Source organism: Littorina saxatilis, linkage group LG15, assembly GCF_037325665.1.
Source record: "Littorina saxatilis isolate snail1 linkage group LG15, US_GU_Lsax_2.0, whole genome shotgun sequence".
NCBI classification, from domain to species: Eukaryota; Metazoa; Mollusca; class Gastropoda; order Littorinimorpha; family Littorinidae; genus Littorina; species Littorina saxatilis.
Window position 1 is genome coordinate 44,536,796 of NC_090259.1, and position 21,660 is coordinate 44,558,455.

Below are 21,660 nucleotides of genomic sequence, written 5' to 3' on the forward strand. Positions count from 1 at the left end.
TTTTCGTTGAACACATATTAACATGTTATTTTCTACACAAAAAAACGCATAACTTCTTATTTTATGTAGGAAAGGCCGAAGGAAAAGGAGATGAGCATGGAGAATTTGACATAGATTCCCAGTACAGTGTCTGTGACTGTACGTGTATGAGTATAAGGTGCGTTGTGTTGGTGGTTGAGAGCCCGGTACTCCATGAGTTTTATCAAGCCGAGTGCAACAGGGTATCAGGTGTCCTCTTGGTGTTATCCACCATCCATTGTTTCGGCTGAGCGCACCAATGGGGAGCAACTCGAAAAGGGAGGTAAATGACGATAACAGGGGAGGTAACCAGACTCCAATTATCGCTGCTGCTATGGCTCAGTGTCGTTATCTCAACTGACCGTGACTTTGCTATTCCGCTCGGACTCATTTGCTTTCTCTCTCATGTACGACACGCCATACGGTACGACACTGTTCGAACACAGACACAGACACAGACACACTCTCTCTCTCTCTCTCTCTCTCTCTCTCTCTCTCTCTCTCTCTCTCTCTCTCTCTCTCTCTCTCTCTCTCATCCCCCCCCCCACACACACACACACAACTTACGTGTAGTCTGTGCTATAACCCACGGCGACCACTGTACCATGCAACACAGCACTGTCCACCACACCACATAGCACTGTCTCTTCATCGTGAGGTCATTGAGGGACGTTTTCACCGTGATTACCACACAACATCATTTCGCTTTCTTTTTTCCGCGTGTCAAGTTATGGTCCCTCGCGTATCACGTGTAGGCTCACATATCCCTTGTCACAGTGTCTCCAATATCTCACGTCATCTGACTTCCAATATCACACGTCATCTGACTTCCAATATCTCACGTCATCTGACTTCCAACTTATCACACGTCATCTGACTTCCAATATCACACGTCATCTGACTTCCAATATCACACGTCATCTGACTTCCAATATCTCACGTCATCTGTCTCATCACCGGTATAAAATGGCGTAACGTGCACTCTTCGACACACTGACTTCAAGCCATCCATCAGTACATCAGACACACACAAAGGACTGTCACCTACAACCTTCGATCATAAAACCGACAGTCACACACACTGAAAGACCAACACAGTACTAGTCCGCTCTGCACCCTCCGCCTTTCGACCATAAAAATGACACTGATCCATCTCACTGAAGCCTTTTTACCTTCACCTGGGGGGAGAGACACAACTGGCTATCTCTGCTGACCAGCAACAGAACCGCGCCGAGATAAAAGATAAAACAGAGCGCGGGTGTGTGTAGAAAACTCCCACAACATCCCGCTAGGGTCCTTGCCTGAGCGACACACCTCACTGACATCATCAACTGATTAAAGGCACAGTCAGCCTCCCGTACACCATCACAGAAACTGTGATTTAAAAGTTAGGTCCAGCATCAAAACGAGGCGCCTAATAGTCCGTTCGGAGAGTCCACGAAAATAAATTCTTTGAAAATGTCTTACCCTTGACAGAAAGCAGCCAGGATGTTCCCGTTCGGTAAGCGTTCAAATGGAAGTATGCTGTCACAGAAACTGTCAGGCTTTTACACACAGTACAAACACCCTTTCATTTAAACACTCACCGCTTAAGAACAGCATAGGTGCCCTCCGTAAAGAGCGAGCAATTTTCAAAGAATTTATTTTTGAGTGGTTTATTAAATTTTTACCCCTGAGCCATCGATCGTGAACCTGTGTGATCCAGTTTCCTTTTTTTCCCCCAATTTAGTCGTCAGTTTGTGATTTCAATGCGACTCGCTGTAAGCCTATCTGCAATAGCACGTTATTGTGTACCTCTGAATCTAAAACGCAACAAACGGCTGCAAGTCACACGAACTAGAGCGGTTCAGAGGAACTGGCACTATACAGAACCGTCGTCTGCTGCGAGAAACGTTTTGCGTGACACGTTTCCGGGCTTTCAAGTTTTTTTCAAACTTTCAAAACTTCGTACTGATCTTGTCTTGATGAAAAAATAATTCTTATATGATTTAAGAATGTTTGTGTAACAAGCTGTTAATTTATTATTTAGATTTTAAAAGTTAGGTCTAGCATCAAAACGAGGCGCCTAATAGTCCGTTCGGAGAGTCCACGAAAATAAATTATTTGAAAATGTCTTACTCTTGACAGAAAGCAGCCAGGATGTTCCCGTTCGGTAAGCGTTCAAATGGAAGTATGCTTGCACTGTATGTAGAGGCTCGGGGAGCTCAGTGATGGCTTACGGGAGGCTTACTGTGCCTTTAACATATGGCGTAACTTGCACTCTTCGACACACTGACTTCATCCATCACTGAACGATACGCAAACACTGTCGCGTAATCATTAAAATGGCGCATATCTATCCAAAAGTTATCCGTCAAGCATACAGTGTTGACAAACCGTCACTGAACGATATATATATAATGCAAACATTGGCATCTAATTGTTGAAATGGCGCAACATCTCAAAGATATCCGTCAAGCCTACAAAACAATGTTGGCAAACCGTCACTAAACTGGAAACTCTGTCACATAATCGTTAAACAGCGAAAAACCTAAGAAATATCAAAAAAGATCGAAAAACATCAAATTCTACCTATGTCACTAAGCGTCACGTGACTTTCAGCGATATCAGCGAAACGCTACAGGATCTACACCCTGTGGTATTCCCTGTATACAGGGAATCCACCTACATGAACTCCACCTACAGGGAATGCCACTCTTTTGGTCGACATAGACCCCATCAGCAACACTACCCCCCTCACGCGGCTTCCAATACTTCGAACTGAAAGCAGCCACCTTGTCGTTCAAGTCGCCACCTCCCCCCTCACCCCTCCCCAACTTTCTCCCATACGCAGTCTTTCACTTTCTGTCAAGCATGCACATTTGCAAGGGCTGGGACGTAGCGCAGTTGGTAGCGCGCTGGCTTTGTAGCCAGTTGGTCGCTATCAGCGTGGGTTCGATCCCCACGTTCGGCGAGAGATTTATTTCTCGGAGTCAACTTTGAGCAGACTCTCTTCTGTGTCCGAACACCCCCGTGTGCACACATGCGCACGAAAAAGATCCCACGTTCACAGCGAAAGTCTCAGGGCTTGGAAAACACGAAGACACGCATGCATCATCTCTCGTCTCTGATTATCATGATCGTATTTCGATACTTTGACGAGACAAACCCAATGCTGGTGTGTCGAAGAAGACAGCCACAGCGGGCTTGTTCGAATCAAAGTATCACACCATATATCCAGCGTATTACCAATACCTGTCTCAATATAGACCAGTTGGTCTAAGAGGACGTTAAACCCTAATAGTCAGTCAGTCGCATTTGCAAAGTTGAAGAACCGTAACTGTACCGACATCACAGCTATCTACTCGTTTATGATGACACACCACTGTCACACGCAGGGTTTCCAGTCATTCGTCAAGCAGGGAGTTTCGGAAAACCACAACAACACTTAAAACATGGTAACCTAATCGTTAACACGGTGGAACACTATCCATGTCCCACACATACGCTTGTTGTTCTGTCAAATGTGCAAGTCTAAAACCAAGTCATCCGCCAGGCAGTAAATACTGAAACACCGTCAACACTGACGTATCATCAAAGTTCAAATGACTAAACGCTATCACACACAGGGTTTCCAGTAATTCGTCAGGCGAGCAATGTTGACAAACTTGCCGTCACTGAACTAACTTGTCTGCCATCTGTTCGAGTTAAAATGTCATAACTCTTTCCAACACAACTTTCACGACCGTTTGTTTGTTTGTTTGTTTGTTTGTTTGCTTAACGCCCAGCCGACCACGAAGGGCCATATCAGGGCGGTGCTGCTTTGACATATAACGTGCGCCACACACAAGACAGAAGTCGCAGCACAGGCTTCATGTCTCACAACCAGTCCTAGCACTAACCCCATAATGCCAGACGCCAGGCGGAGCAGCCACTAGATTGCCAATTTTAAGGTATGACCCGGCCGGGGTTCGAACCCACGACCTCCCGATCACGGGGCAGACGCCTTACCACTAGGCCAACCGTGCCGGTTTTCACGACCGTCACTGAAGTCAAATTCTGTCATCTCACCGTTAAAACTTGTGTAACACTCTCCCACACAACTTTCTAGTGATCTGTCACGCGCTCAATGCAGACAAACTATCACCACAGATCAAATCCTCAAAACAAAAAAAGAGACTCGGCACAAGCCGCAAGGAAAACAAGCTTCAGCGAGAAATATCGATCATTGTGAAAGCGAACAGCCTACGACGGTTTCTGTAAAATACCTGACATTACGCTGTCACTGAGACCGGTGAAATAAAATAAAACCTGAGACGCTGGGTCTATATCCTTCTCTGCGTGAAGAAGCACTTTCAGTGTGGAATGTACAGTAGTCTTGTATTACCTGAATTATAAATAAATGTATTCAGTACCTGCTCTGCCAATACTTGCTTGCGTGGCATTAGACGACATAGGAGATAGAGTGAGAAGGGAAGAGACTGGGGAGGGGGGGGGGAGGGGGGGGGGGTAGAGACAGATCTTTCAGGTAAACTGAGAGTTAAAGGGGGGGAGGGGTGTTACATAAAGAGCAAGAGAGGCATATATATATATACACAGATTTTAAAGAGAGAGAAAGGGCGAAGAGAGTATTATCTGAGGAGAGAGAGACAGAGAGAGAGACAGAGAAAGAGACAGAGAGAGAGACAGAGAGAGACAGAGAGAGAGAGAGAAAGAGAGAGAGAGAGAGGACAGAGAGAGAAAGAGAGAGACAGAGACAGAGAGAGACAGAGACAGAGAGAGAGAGACAGACAGAGACAGAGACAGAGAGAGACAAAGAGAGAGAGAGAGACAGAGAGAAAGGGAGAGAGAGAGAGAGATAAAGAGAGAAAGGGAGAGAGAGAGAGACACACACACACACACCCACACCCACACACACACACACACACACACACACCACGACCAGATCCCTAATCTTCCGGCCCATCATCTCAACTGGTAGACCCAACAAGAAAGGCTACCTGCAGCGAAAAACCGCATCGTGTTCAAAGGCTTTTATTGGCACGACATTTTAGGGCCGTTTGCCTAGCAAATCTCACTCTCCGCTCTGTCAGTATGACTACAGCAAGGCAGCCGTCGATCGAAGAAAAGGAAGACATAACTTTGCCAACAGAGCCAACAGTAAGATGTATGTATCCAGCCGCTTGGATACTCATACAGTGGAACCCCAATTTAAGACCTTTAAAAATCTAAGAAAATAAGGTCTTAAAAACTAGGGAGTCTTAAAATGGGGTGTCATTTACAAAGGATATTAACAGAAAATCTGGAGAAAAAAACAGGGTCTTAAAAGGGAGGGAGTCTTAAATTGGAGGAAGGGGGGGAGTTCCTGAAAGGGGGAGTCCACTGTTCTTATGTTCTACCTGCATGTGTGTTTGTCGCAAGAATAATGTTGACATATAGCTATAAATCTTCCTCTTGGTTATGTATGAGTGCAGCTAGGCAGGCATGGATCGAACAAAATGTACAGTTAACTTGGTAAAAAATCGAATACCGAGGTACACGACACGTATCATATTAAGCTGCTGTTATAACACACACACACACACACACACACACACACACACACACACACACACACACACACACACACACACACACACACACACACACACACACATACACACACACACACGTGTTGTACTTGTAATTCTGTTTGTCGCAATAATGTTTCATCAAAACATCTTCCTCTTGGTTTAATAGACTTTGTCACCGATCGTATAGCAAGGCATATAATATTTTACGATTGCAGATACAAACACGTGTGTTCTGCCTGTGGCATATATATTGTATCGCAAGCACCATCTTGAAATTTGACGGGCCCATAATATGTTATGAGATAATCAATATTGGAAAGGTTGCGCTGCGGTTTCATTTACATTGAGTCATAGGGGAATGGTAATCTGTACGCGAGCGCAGAGTAATGTACAATTTTGTACGTTGGTATCTTAAGGCTCTTCCTCTGTGTGTGTATGTGTGTGTGTCAGTGTGTGTGCGTACGTGTGTGTACGCGCGTGTGTGTGTGTGTGTGTGTGTGTGTGTGAGTGTGTGTGTGTGTGCGTGCGTGCGTGCGTGCGTGCGTGCGTGTAAATGTTTGCGTGCGTGTCAATGTTTGCGCGTGCGTTTGCGCAAGAACACGAGTGCGTGAGCGCGTGTATATTGAGCACTTTTCTTCTCTGCTCATTTGTAAATTGAACACAAGCATCCATCACCCGAAACCAGGGTCCTCTCTCAAAGCGTATAACGAACAAAACAAACACTGGATGGGCTTTCAGCACTACGACGGTCAATTATTCAGACTGCGGACGAGCAGGGATGAATAACAAAGGCTAAAACAGATCAATACGAGACACAGTGACAAAGAAGGCGAGATTAGGAGACAGATCGATTGGTGAAATGAACAATGAAGACCACCGTCGTGTAAACATCACTTTCAACAACAAAAAACCCGTGGCACATGTAACCGGTAAACATACAGCTAATGTCTCTTTCGGTTACTCAAGTAATTAGCCTCCCCCCCCTTAATTTGAATAAAAAAACATCCGATGATAAGGCCACAAAATCAGTGTCGGCAGGTCGATTACTAGGATAACGGAAAAGATAAACTTTCCTTGTAAAAGTCTGCAAAATCGAGTGCAGTTTTGTCATTCTTGGTCAATTTGTTTAAGGTAAAAAAAAAAAAAGTTCAAGGGTCAGAAAAAAGGGTTGGTCGGGGAATCGGAAACGTTGAATTTATGTTGCTTGGCTTGACAGGAATGCGCATGAGTAGGACGACGGGAAAATGGGTGGGAAGAGAGAGAGAGAGAGATAGAGGGAGAGACAGAGAGAGGGAGAGAGAGACAGAGAGAGAGAGAGAGAGAGAGAGAGATAGAGAGAGAGAGAGACAGAGAGAGGGAGAGAGAGAGAGACAGAGAGAGAGAAAGAGAGAGAGACAGAGTGAGAGAGAGAGACAGAGAGAGAGAGATAGAGAGACAGAGAGAGAAAGAGAGAGAGAGAGACAGAGAGAGAGAGAGAGAGGGAGGGAGAGACAGAGAGAGGCGAGGAGAGAGAGAGAGAGACAGAGAGAGAGGCAGAGAGAGACAGAGACAGAGACAGCAAAAGAGAGCGACAGAGAGAGACAGACAGACAGACAGACAGACAGACAGACAGAGAGAAACACAGAGAGAGAGAGACAAGACAAGACAAAATCTTTATTATCGAGGGTAATAGATAAGCAAGAATATTGCTTTTTTACATCCAGCCCTCGCCCTAATATAGGGTCAACAAGAACAGAAAACAATATAATCAAAGAACTATCACATCAAACTTAATACATTATATACAGATACAATTTAAAAAAAATACATTGTCATGCTGCATTTTAAGTACAATTTCCAAGTGTCAATTTTTAACATAACTTAATTTAGATCTGCATATTATTATAATTTTGTTTAACATGCACATACATTTTAAATGAATTGGTGAACCATTCAGCACATGTTTAGTTGCATTATGTGTGACATATAATTTTTTTGAAGCTGTCTGTGTTTGTTTTATGCTTAAGAAAAATAGGCAGTGAGTTCCATAGGACCGCACCTGAATAAAGAAGGCTTGATTTGAAAAGGTCAATACGTGGAGTCGGTGTTATGATTTTTAGTCTGTTATAGTTCAAAATAAAATTATCACGTAATGTCTCCGGTGCATATCCTGACATCACTTTATGCATCATAACACCTTTATTATAAATTAATCTATTATATTATTATTATTTATTTATTTATTATACAACACCTTTATTATACATTAATTGGAGAGAGAGAGAGAGAGACTAACAGACAGACAGACAGACAGACATACAGAGACAGAGAGAGACAGAGACAGAAGCGGTTACGGGTTTGAACTGATTGTGGCCTTGGTAGTCGACGGTTGTCCCACAAATTCCTCTGCCCCTCATTAACTAATCGAATCTTGTTTCAAACCTGGGAAAATACCTGCGTTTCCCACGCACCCCCCTCACCTCCCAACCCCCTCTACGCCCTCCCCGTTTTCATCATTCAATCACAACACGATGTTCGGTGTAAGGAAATAAAACCAATGCCCCCGATCACCCTTAAGCCAATGATAGCGCCAATCAATCATTCGGATTGCGAAAGGAACGGGACATGGATAGAGAACCAATCACGGGTGAAAGAAATCAATCATTCGGATTGCGACAGGAACGGGACATGGATAGAGAACCAATCACGGGTGAAAGAAATCAATCATTCGGATTGCGACAGGAACGGGACATGGATAGAGAACCAATCACGGGTGAAAGAAATCAATCATTCGGATTGCGACAGGAACGGGACATGGATAGAGAACCAATCACGGGTGAAAGAAATCAATCATTCGGATTGCGAAAGGAACGGGACATGGATAGAGAACCAATCACGGGTGAAAGAAATCAATCATTCGGATTGCGACAGGAACGGGACATGGATAGAGAACCAATCACGGGTGAAAGAAATCAATCATTCGGATTGCGACAGGAACGGGACATGGATAGAGAACCAATCACGGGTGAAAGAAATCAATCATTCGGATTGCGACAGGAACGGGACATGGATAGAGAACCAATCACGGGTGAAAGAAATCAATCATTCGGATTGCGACAGGAACGGGACATGGATAGAGAACCAATCACGGGTGAAAGAAATCAATCATTCGGATTGCGACAGGAACGGGACATGGATAGAGAACCAATCACGGGTGAAAGAAATCAATCATTCGGATTGCGACAGGAACGGGACATGGATAGAGAACCAATCACGGGTGAAAGAAATCAATCATTCGGATTGCGAAAGGAACGGGACATGGATAGAGAACCAATCACGGGTGAAAGAAATCAATCATTCGGATTGCGAAAGGAACGGGGCATGGATAGAGAACCAATCACGGGTGAAAGAAATCAATCATTCGGATTGCGACAGGAACGGGACATGGATAGAGAACCAATCACGGGTGAAAGAAACCAATCATTCGGATTGCGAAAGGAACGGGACATGGATAGAGAACCAATCACGGGTGAAAGAAATCAATCATTCGGATTGCGACAGGAACGGGACATGGATAGAGAACCAATCACGGGTGAAAGAAATCAATCATTCGGATTGCGAAAGGAACGGGACATGGATAGAAAACCAATCACGGGTGAAAGAAAATTTATCAATCCGTTGGTGCATGTTATACTGTCCCTGGTAGGGAAAAGACAGAGAGAAATGGGTCCGTTTGGTTCCATAGAATATCAACTGCAAATGAAATGAATCGATCACTTGATGTGTGTAATCCTGACACTTATGGCGACAATTTGAGAGAAACACGACACGTTCATTCCATTTTAATTATTGGCAGATGAAATGAATGTGTTTATAAATACTGATACTGATAGAGAGAGAGAGAGAGAGAGAGAGAGAGAGAGAGAGAGAGAGAGAGAGAGAGAGAGAGAGAGAGAGAGAGAGAGAGAGACAGACACAGAGAGAGAGAGAGAGAGAGATAGAGAGAGACAGACAGACAGAGAAAAAGAAAGAGAGAGAGAGGGAGACAGAGAGAGAGGGACAGACAGACAGACAGACACACAGACAGACACAGAGAGAGACAGACAGACAGACAAAAAGAGGGTCAGACAGTCAGACAAACAGACAGAGAGAGAGAGAGAGAGAGAGAGAGAGAGAGAGAGAGAGAGAGAGAAAGACGAACGAGACACGTCAGTTAGGTCTATCAAAAACATAACTCCAGATGAATCAAATCAATCACTGGGTGGTGTAATTTCTTTCTTTATTTGGTGTTTAACGTCGTTTTCAACCACGAAGGTTATATCGCGACGAGGTGGTGAAATGTTGACACTGATAGGGCAAAAAAAAAAAATATTGTCTGTTTCTGGTAACATGGCTAAAAAAAATAGGGTGGGTAGGTCGGGATTTTTTTTTAATTTTTTTTTTAATTTTTTTTACCCCAAATGTAGACCAATAAAACTAACTTTAAAAATCGCGCAAAGAGACTGGATTCACTATACATAGAGACAAGACACTCAACACATTTACAAATCGTCAGCGGACTTTCGTTTTCACACGTTTTTGTTGTTCATTTTCTCACCCTGTCCTTTACCACCAAAAAAATAAATAAAATTTTGAGTTTGGAAAAAAAAAGTTTAGGGTCGGCGCCGAAATTTAGGGTCGGTCGGGTGACCAGAAACAGACAATTTTTTTTTTTTGGCCTAGGCAACAAACTGAGAAAAACGAGACACGTTTACTCCATAGAAAATCAACTGCTCTTGAAACAAATCAATCACCTGAGTTTGTAATACTGACACTGACAGGGAAAAGCCCCGGTAGCTCTAATTAGGCACGACCTGTGAATAAGAGCTGTGTCAACAGAAACAAACCAAGCCCTGCTACAAATTGTGCCTATTATTTGTGTTTCAGTCCACTTCAAAGACAATCATCCATGCATTGTTCTTGTCATGATTAAAATTGAATAAAGTTCTGTTTAAACCAAAGACCACCACCCTGGTGACCAGGTCGATGCACTAGTGATTTTGTGAATGTTTCGTTTTCTCCACAAAAAAGAAGTTCAATAAACTAACATTTCTTTTATTTGTGTTTATTACTGGTACCAAGCTTCAATGTTATTGTTATTTTCCAAGAAGCTCGATGTTTGATCGAAAGCAACCACACACAGTCACCAATAGGCTTGGACAATTCACACACCATACACAGTCACCCATAGGCTTGGACAATTCACACACAGAAAGAGTAGGCACACCTGCTAATCAGTAGCTCCCACCCCCCTCCCCTCCAAACACACACACACACACACACACTTTAATGGAGCCAAAGTAAATGTATACAGAACTTTACACTTTTGAGATTTTTTATTTTAATACTACAGATTGACATATCAACAGTAAATGACAAGAGCAGGAACAGATTTCAGTGTTAAACAGACAGGATATTCTTTCTTCATTTGGTGTTTAACGTCGTTTTCAACCGTTCAAGGTTATATCGCGACGGGGAAAGGGGGGGAGATGGGATAGAGCCACTTGTCAATTGTTTCTTGTTCACAAAAGCACTAATCAAAAATTTTCTCCAGGGGCTTGCAACGTAGTACAATATATTACCTTACTGGGAGAATGCAAGTTTCCAGTACAAAGGACTTAACATTTCTCACATACTGCTTGACTAAAATCTTTACAAAAATTGACTATATTCTATACAAGAAACACTTAACAAGGGTAAAAAGAGAAACAGAATCCGTTAGTCGCCTCTTACGACATGCTGGGGAGCATCGGGTAAATTCTTTCCCCTAACCCGCGGGGGGAACAGACAGGATAGGATGTAATGGTACATGGTATACATGTACGGATACTGACTAACCTAACGTGCGGGTCAACGGTGTGATTGTATCGACAGATGGCAAATTAATTAGTTAACAGATGAAAGGCTCTACGAACGGATGATAGATAGGTCTATCAATTGATGATTATATTATGCATGCTAGTGGATGCAACCAAAATTGATGTTTTACTATGCATGCTAGTGGATGCAACCAAACTGATGTTTTACTATGCATGCTAGTGGATGCAACCAAACTGATGTTTTACTATGCATGCTAGTGGATGCAACCAAACTGATGTTTTACTATGCATGCTAGTGGATGCAACCAAACTGATGTTTTACTATGCATGCTAGTGGATACAACCCACAGTTGAATATTGTTGTATTTAGTCGAACGAACACCATTACTCGGTAATACAGGTCAAAGACACAGACTCGAACGGGCACTAACATTCTTTCTTTCTTTCTTTCTTTGGTGTTTAACGTCGTTTTCACCGTGGGCACTAAAATGAACAGACAAGTCCATGGTAAGCACTAAAAGTAAAACAAACACCATGTTACACAGGAAGTTTAGTGGTACACAAGTACAAACAAATACCAGCTTAGGTCAAGAAAATAATATACTGTTTTACCGAATCCCTGACCGAGTTCTTCCTTGATTTTTTTTACCCTTCCCACTTCCGTTTCATTGAAGTTTCAAAATTGGTAAAACTCGAATTTGCAGACTTCAGAAAGAAATACTGTCAGTTTAGTCTTCAACATCCAGGGAACACAGCTTGCACGTATTGCGGCCCCACAAATTCCACGGTGGATGTGTAAATAAATATCAAACTTCAATGAAAAATAAAAGGGAAAAAATAAATGACTAAAATAAATAGTTCGAGAAGTCAACTTCGGGCCCAATGAACGAAGGCCTTCACAGAACTAAATAAAACGAGAAAAAAAACCCACTCATTTCTCTTACCTGGCACAACACCTGGAAGGCGCAATGCACACAGCATGACGATCCAGGGGAAACACCGTACTCCCCTCATGGATACCAATTTCCTCTGCACACCACCTTTCACCACCAGTACACATCCCTCAGCGAATCCATCCACAAACAGCGCACAAGTCTGCACTCTTACTCACACGACGAAGACGACACCATTGTGTATCCATGCGAACATTTGGCGGAGGGGTGGGTTTCAAAATCCACAGTACAGTCGTTCACTGTAGTAGGTTTTAACTCCCCAAGGCTTGACAAAGACTCGACGCACACACGGTCAGTGTATACCTGCTTTACACCTGCGCAGGTATTTCACTGACTGGGGGCCGGGTATGTGACACTCGTTTGTATAATCAAGTCAAACAGTGGCTAGCTTCAATCAATCATTCGCAGCAGCAGAAGTTCAAACTCCAGAGACTAGAAGAGCTCTACAGACTCAGTCGCAAGTCTGTCTCGGTTTCAGTCCCAGACACAGGTGTAATTTGTGTGACACTGATTTACTTCGTTAAAAGCCGCGTGACAACAACTTCTCTTGTGGTGAGATAAACGCGGGCTGACCAAGACTTGATTTGGTACAGCACAGAACCCTGTCACACAGTGTGTCTCGGTCACACCGACACAAAGGCTTCAGTGTTACCTGTGTGACGACGATTTGCTTTCATCAAAAGCTTGGCGAGAAATTCCAAACGACAGAATAATTCAGACTCCGCCAAGCTGACTCAACACACACAGGTCAACTCCACGCACTCGATCTCACTCTGTCGCCGTTACGCAGATGCACTGATCGAGGTTTCTTGATTTCGGTGTGACACACACTGATTTGCTTCCTAACGAAGCGTGACGAACCTACAGGTTGTGATGATCAGACATTCTTGGTGACAGTCGTTTGAAATCCTTCCCGTTGGAGTTCAAACCATCGACGTGACTGTGTCACTGTGACATGAAAGCAAGCACCTGCAAAGGCGGCGTATGCCTCCAATAAGCTTCAAAATTACGCCGGTGACGGCTCACAGATTTTATCCACGGCGTGACATACCATTTGGTCCATTACTAGCGTAGATTCTGTTGCTGGAAGTAAGAGCGATCCGCGGAATTGAAATCTAACGGCCTTAGTATCAGCGATTAACAATGAACAAATTAGCCCAAGCGACACCCCATCAAACCTTTGATGACCGTAGCTTATGAATTACGCTGAAGATATGAAGAACCCACACCACTGAAATCCAGCGCCCTTAATAGTAGCAACTTACAGTGGCCAATTAAGATAAGTACCTTTGCTGCTTCATCAAAAGCATAACGACCCTAGCTTGAGTACCACACTGATTAACTCTCCACTCAAACTGAGATTTCTGCACATTCTGTAGGAGCAATGAAAGATCCTCGTAAGAAAACGAGTCCTGACACACAACAATCCTGGAGCGAGAATACAATACAAATCCCCGCACAAAAACGATCTAATGGAGCAACCGAGCACACATTTGTTCCCTGACTGAGAATACACAGTGTTGTCTAGTACGGTCTCTGACTGAACTGAGAATACACAGTGTTGTCTAGTACGGTCTCTGACTGAACTGAGAATACACAGTGTTGTCTAGTACGGTCTCTGACTGAACTGAGAATACACAGTGTTGTCTAGTACGGTCTCTGACTGAACTGAGAATACACAGTGTTGTCTAGTACGGTCTCTGACTGAACTGAGAATACACAGTGTTGTCTAGTACGGTCTCTGACTGAACTGAGAATACACAGTGTTGTCTAGTACGGTCTCTGACTGAACTGAGAATACACAGTGTTGTCTAGTACGGTCTCTGACTGAACTGAGCAAGCGACAAAACCCTAAGCGAATCACACTAATTGTCGCACAAAAAAACGATCCCGTGACGAGCAACGAAGCATCTACTGATCTAGTAGTAGTAGAATAGTCTGAAGTGTTGTTTACAGTCTCTGACAGCTGCTATGACAAAATCCTGTACTGTCAAAATCACAAAACGATCCCGAACAGCAACGACGAAGCATCCAGTAGATTAGTCATTCTATGGTTTGCCTAGATACAGTCACTGAAATGAGTGAGTGAGTGACAATCCCCCGTACTGTCAAAGTGAATGACACAAACCTGGACAGACGACCAAGGCAGCTGCATGCTGGTGGAGGGGTAAAACACAGACACGGCCCAGGCCACAGTTGCCAGCTAGAAAGTATGCAGGCCTAACTGCCTGCACGGCTCGCTCTCCCACGCTCCCACACTTGGGACACCGAGACATTCACCTGGTGGAAGGGGGGAGGAGAGAGAGAGAGATGGAGGGGGGGGGGGGGGTCTGAAGATAGAAAGGTGAGACAGACTGCAGAGAGAGAGAGAGAGAACCTCAGAGAGAGAGGGGGAGAGAGAACCTCAGAGAGAGAGGGGAGAGAGAACCTCAGAGAGAGAGAGAGAGAGAGAGAGAGAGAGGAGAGAGAGAGAGAGAGAGAGAGAGAGAGAGAGAGAGAGAGAGAGAGAGAGAGAGAGAGACTAAATATAAAAAGCAACATGCAAGAACAAAAGTGGGACGGAGAAGAAAAGGGGCCAAGTGGAGACTACACAATGAGACTACACAATGAGACTACACAATGAGACTACACAACGAGACTACACAACGAGACTACACAACGAGACTACACAATGAGACTACACAACGAGACTACACAACGAGACTACACAACGAGACTACACAATGAGACTACACAATGAGACTACACAACGAGACTACACAACGAGACTACACAACGAGACTACACAACGAGACTACACAACGAGACTACACAACGAGACTACACAACGAGACTACACAACGAGACTACACAACGAGACTACACAATGAGACTACACAACGAGACTACACAACGAGACTACACAATAAGACTACACAATAAGACTACACAATGAGACTACACAATGGCCACACTGACAAAGGTAACAGCTCGGACGGTCCACGGACGCCGAAGGAAGGGGGGACAGGTAAAGAAAAGGTGTAGGGGTGTGTGTGCGGGGTTAGGGAGGGGGGGGGGTTGAGGAGCAGGGGAGATTTGAAATGGCGGCCAGTCACAAGCACACGCCGGCGACCTGACTCCAACCCTCCATTGTTTGCCTCACACCTCCATTGCATAAACCGGAAGGGCTGTGTGTGTGAGTGAGGGGGAGGGGGGGGGTCAAAGAAAGGGGTCAAAAGCCAAAATAAACCAAAGACTAGTTGGGTAAAAGAGCAAAAGACATGCGGAGCGAATGACGGACACACACACACACACACACACACACACACACACACACACACACACACACACAAACACACACACACACACACACTCACACACACACACTCTCACACACACACACACACACACACTCACACACACACACACACACACACACACACACACACACTCTCACACACACACACTCTCACACACACACACACACACACTCACACACACACACACACACACACACACTCTCACACACACACACTCTCACACACACACACACACACACACACACACTCTCACACACACACACACACACACACACTCACACACACACACACACACACACACACACAAACACACACACACACACACACACACTCACACACACACACACACACACAAGCACACAAACACACACAAACACACGCACCACACAAACACAAACACACGAAGAATCAATTGCTGTAGCCCAAAACCCAAAGAACAGCTATGGTACCAGAAAAGACCCACTCCCCTGAACAGCACCATAACGGCATTTGGGTCGCCAGACGTCGCAAGCCGTGAACGATGATCAATACCGTATCAATACCGTGATCGATACCATCAGTTCGCGATGACACCCGGACTGACAAGTACCTGCACAGTATAGACACTTGTGACCTCGAGTGGCACGTGATATGAGGTCCGTCGGACGTTAGAAGCAGCTACCGATGATCGACACTGAATCAATGTGATTGATGCGATCAAATTGTGATGGGACCTGAATTGAAAAGTGCTTGTGCAATAGGCACTTCTATCGCAGCATTTTGACCGCATCCATATTATCAGTGCGTGATGAAAGAGGCAGTACCGGTGCAATATATTCACACCCCGCATTGGACCTGGACGGTACACAGGTCGACGGGCATTCAGACCTGTCAATGATGATCGATACTGTATTGAGTGATCAATAACATCAGGTACAAACCGACACCTGTGACCTTGCGTGGCACCATGCCTGTATAGAAGTCGTTGGACGCTAGAAGCTGTGAATGAAGATCTATTGATAAAGTACTGCGTGAGTGTGTCAATGCATGTGGTCGATGCTACCTGTACAATATTCACAATGTGATCTACAGTAGCGCTCCCGAGTTCGTTGGACGTTAGAATCTGTGAATGAAGAGCAATAGAGTGTGAGTGTATCACTGAATACACGTGTTCGATAATATAAGTGTGTGGTGGGTGGCAGCGGTGCCTGTTCCAGATTCACACTTGGCGTGGTACTAAGACCGCAGTCGCTAAATGTCAGAAGTGATCGATCAATGCATCACTATACACGACGAATTTACACAAATTGTCTCAAATACTGAGTGCTGTCAGATGATGTAAGAGAACCCCATTAGCTGTGGGTTTCCACAAAGACCTTTACAGTTTCAGAACATCCACGCGGATAACTGACCCCCCCCTGACGTGCCACAAAACAGGCCTGTTCTGTCACACACAAAAACGACATTAAATCAAGTTCCCACTCATGCACTGGTGACGGAGATGAGATGAGACAAAGCCGTTTGTTGCCAAAGCTGTTATATGGTTAACACGTAAACTACAAACGATGGTAGTCGTTCAGGGCATGCGGCATGCTAGACAGAGCTATGTCTGAAGTAAAGTTGCGATGGTGTTAATCCGAAACAAACAGCAACACTGCAAACTATGATACAAATTCACGTTTTACAAAGCCAAACCGTCCCTACTTGCGCCAAAGATTCCCTGTATTAAGACGACGAAAACAGCAAAACAACAAACTATAATAATCCTTAACACAGACAAAACCAGTATCAGCACCAAAGGTCCATGGCATAAACCCGACGCAAACAGCCAACTGTGAGAATGATACTCGACTCGTCTCTCTATGTTCAAACGATAACCTTAGAAGACAAAATCCTATCTGTGCCCAAATCTGTCATGTTCGACCAATCAGAAGAGCCGGAACGAACAATGGTAACTCTTCGCGCTGCATTGAAACTAAACACAATCAAATCTGTATTCTGCTGTCACGTTATTCAAGCAACGCAAACAGCAAGCCATGATAATAATGACATACTGAATCCAGACAACACCACGACCCTGTCACCGATGTCAGAATGTTGATCCTCTGCGAACCATCAACAATATTAAGGCCACAAAAAAATAGTCTGTTTACGGTATCCCGACCGACCCTATTTTTTTCGCGCGACCCTTGACTTTTTTTGGCACTTGGGGAAGAAAAAAAAAATCTTTTGTTTTTGGCAAAATAACTTAAAAATACGTTTTTTTGGAGAAAAAAAAAATACCGACCTACCGACCCTAATTGTTTTTGCCTATGTTACCGTAAACAGACTTTTTTTTGTTGGCCTAACATCACGATTCACACATAAATCTCATGCGAAATACCACACATCCACAAAATCTCTATTCAATGATGAAGAAAGCTTCCTGTCCTACAAACACAATATGTGACGCCTCTCAAGGACTGAAGAATATGATGAAAACTATTCAATGACACTTGACAGACATTAATATGATAATCTTCCAACACAGAAAAACGCACTGTCCCCGAAGGGCATCACATGCACACCACACAACGTCAGTATCAGATTCAACCAGTCAAATACAGAAGAATGATAATCATCTACCCACACAAAAAGAGGACAAAACACAAAGGACATCGCATTTAATATTCATTCCTTCCCGCGAATAAAAACCCGGGAACACCACTACAACTCCATCAGATCTGTTCAGGCTTTCATACTATGGGTTGAGAGCATCACGCCACTCGGACACATACAAAACTTCAACAGCCTTGCTGCTTCGGTTCTTTGCTGGGACGGGCGAAGTGGCGCAGTGGTAAGACGTCGGCCTCCCAATCGGAAGGTCGTAATTTCGAATCCCGGCCGCGGCTGCCTGGTGGGTTAAGGGTGGAGATTTTTCCGATCTCCCAGGTCAACTTACGTGCAGACCTGCTAGTGCCTTAACCCCCTTCGTGTGTACACGCAAGCACAAGACCAAGTGCGCACGGAAATTATCCTGTAATCCATGTCAGAGTTCGGTGGGTTATAGAAACACGAAAATACCCAGCATGCCTCCTCCGAAAGCGGCGTATGGCTGCCTAAATGGCGGGGTAAAAACGGTGGGAGTTTCAGCCCATGAACGCAGAAGAAGAAGAAGAAGGTTCTTTGCTGATACATTTCGCCGACTGAACAAAGTGTTAGATACTAAATTAATTCTACCATCAGTCCCCGTGCTGCACAACAAGTAGACAGGCTGCTGACTTCCGGTATGTGTCCTTCTTCTTCTTCTGCGTTCGTGGGCTGAAACTCCCACGTACACTCGTGTTTTTTGCACGAGTGGAATTTTACGTGTATGACCGTTTTTTACCCCACCATTTAGGCAGCCATACGCCGTTTTCGGAGGAAGCATGCTGGGTATTTTCGTGTTTCTATAACCCACCGAACTCTGACATGGATTACAGGATCTTTTTCGTGCGCACTTGGTCTTGTGCTTGCGTGTACACACGGGGGGTGTTCGGACACCGAGGAGAGGGTATGTGTCCAAGTGGACCTGTAGACACTAGTAAAGACGATCCCATGTAAGAGTGAAGTTTTGAATTTACATATATAGACTCCCAATCATATCCCGCCATGAAACGTTAGGTAGGACCATGCGAGCTCTAACAACCTAATGTTTGACGTGTGCTTCTTTTTAAGCATGGTGTTGTGTTGCCATGTGTGTGTCACTGTGAACATACGGTGTTTTTCTTAATTGAATTTTTCAGATAATATTATATCCTTTGAAACTGGCAAAGATGGGAAAATAAAGGCCATGTTCTTTTTCTCCGCATTCGTATACATATTTGTTTTCTTTTGGTTTAACATTTTAAATCGAGAGCCTGGATGGCTCTGTGGTGGTCCATCTAATCGTCAACAAAGGAATTAAGGTACCTTTAATCAATGCACACAAAAAAGAAATAATAATAATTTCCAAACTTAAAAACTGAACAAAAGACAACTGTGTGTGATTTAAACCAAGAACCTCGATGTCTGTTTGGTGGTTCATCTAATCGTCAACACAGAACGGAATTAAGGTACCTTTAATCAATGCCAAACACACACAAATGAATAATAATAATCTCCACAAATAAAAACTGAACAAAAGGTCGCTGTGTGTGGATTTAAAACCAAGAGCCTCGATGTCTGCTGGGTGGTTCATCCGATCGTTAACAAACAACGGATGATCATCGTCGAACGCTGAAGAAAAAACAACGGATGATACCTTTAATCAATGCCAAACACACAAAAAGGAATAATAATAATCTCCACAAATAAAAACGGAACAAAAGGCCGCTGTGTGTGGTGGCCACACGGGCGTGAACACACAGCGTGAAAATATGTGTAATTGGTGGCGTGGCCAGGGTAATGAGATGAAGACACAGAGACCTCATCACACGACGGTCAACCTTTGCCGCAGTTTGGGGGGCAAACATTGCAGCCCTCTCTGGGTCAACAATCTCACCGTCCATGTCTCTCCTATCTCTGTCTTTCTAGTTCTTGTTTCTCACTCTTCTAGAGCTCTGTCTCTCTCTCTAGTTTTCACTGATCGCCAGATTGAATACGGGACTTGCTCGAAAACTTGAAAATAAATTGAGAAGTGTACCGATCACTCTGTGAGTCTTTCTCTGTCTCTGTATCTGTCTCTCTCTGTCTCTGTGACGCGTCGGGCTGTCTGTCTGTCTGTCTGTCTGTCTGGATCTCTCTTTCTTTTATCCGAACCCCTTCCGATCGTGAGATTTAATAAAAGACTGAACAAGCATTTGAAAACCCATCCCACGAAATTAAAAAAAAAATCATACAAAAGTAATAATACAATAAAAAGTTCTCAACTGACAAATTGCCAAGAGAGGCAAACTGCCTTTCAATTTCAGTAAGTCCTTAGAATAACCATGTGAAAACTCAAACCACTACAAAATGACAACAATAAAACCACACATTAAAAACTTGCGAAGAGCTGCACACTGCATTCTCAGTCACACACACTCTCACGACACAACAACTATGGCTGAGGGTGAGCGCCATGCAGACGCCGACCCACCTCAACTCCACAATTTGTTGAATAGCCTTTTAGAATGGCATAGAACGAAGCCTGTGATTTGTGTATGTGTGTGTATGTGTGCATGTATGTGTGCGCTCGCGAGCGTGTATGTCTGCCCTGCCTGTGTGTCTGTGTCGGTGTGTGCTCGCGAGCGCCACAACTGGGCTCACAATAAGAATGGCATTTCTCTCAAAAAGGTTCTTTCCCCACTCCTGTGTGTGAGAAATAGACGAAAGGAATATTCATGGGAGAAGTCACGATGACATCAGAGTCACGCGCAGCAGTGCACCTGAGACGGTAGAACTGAGGGTAGGGGAAGAAGTATTGTGGTAATGGTGGTGATTGTACTCCTTAGAAATAGAATGCGCGGAAGAACCCCACACAATGCCCACAAAGAAAGGCTTTGAGGCTGCACCCTCACACAAGCTAACAAGCAATATCAAGTTCGCCGAACCAGGCCGGGTTCATTCCATAAGCATGACTTCTTCTTCTTCTGCGTTCGTCGGCTGAAACTCCCTCGTACACTCGTGTTTTTGCACGAGTGGAATTTTACGTGTATGACCATTTTTACCCCGCCATTTAGGCAGCCATACGCCGCTTTCGGACGAAGCATGCTGGGTATTTTCGTGTTTCTGTAACCCACCGAACTCTGACATGGATTACAGGATCTTTTCCGTGCGCACTTGGTCTTTTTGCTTGCGTGTACACACGAAGGGGGATAAGCCACTAGCAGGTCTGCACATAAGTTGACCTGGGAGATCGGAAAAATCTCCACACTTAACCCACCAGGCGGCCGCGGCCGGGATTCGAACCCTCGACCTTCCGATTAAGAGGCCGACGTCTTACCACCCCGCCACAGCGCCCGTCCATAAGCATGACGAATACGAACACTAATTACACAGAACTGTCCTTAACAGGTCGCAAGGAAACTCGCTGTGCTGTATA

The 21,660-nt window shown here is 44.4% G+C and overlaps 1 protein-coding gene across 2 annotated transcripts in view; it reads right to left on the reverse strand.

The window, feature by feature from the left end:
* Nucleotides 1-21,660, reverse strand: part of LOC138949432 (protein crumbs-like) — a 130,441-nt gene that overhangs the window by 78,036 nt on the left and 30,745 nt on the right. The window contains exon 1 of one of the 2 annotated variants that reach the window (XM_070321258.1): nt 12,352-13,305. The exons of the other annotated variant lie outside the window; for it this stretch is intronic. Within the exon in view, the coding sequence (XP_070177359.1) occupies nt 12,352-12,421 (70 nt within the window). The 5' untranslated portion in view covers nt 12,422-13,305. Of the gene's footprint in view, nt 1-12,351; nt 13,306-21,660 lie in introns of those variants that run through there. 2 annotated transcript variants of the gene reach the window in all.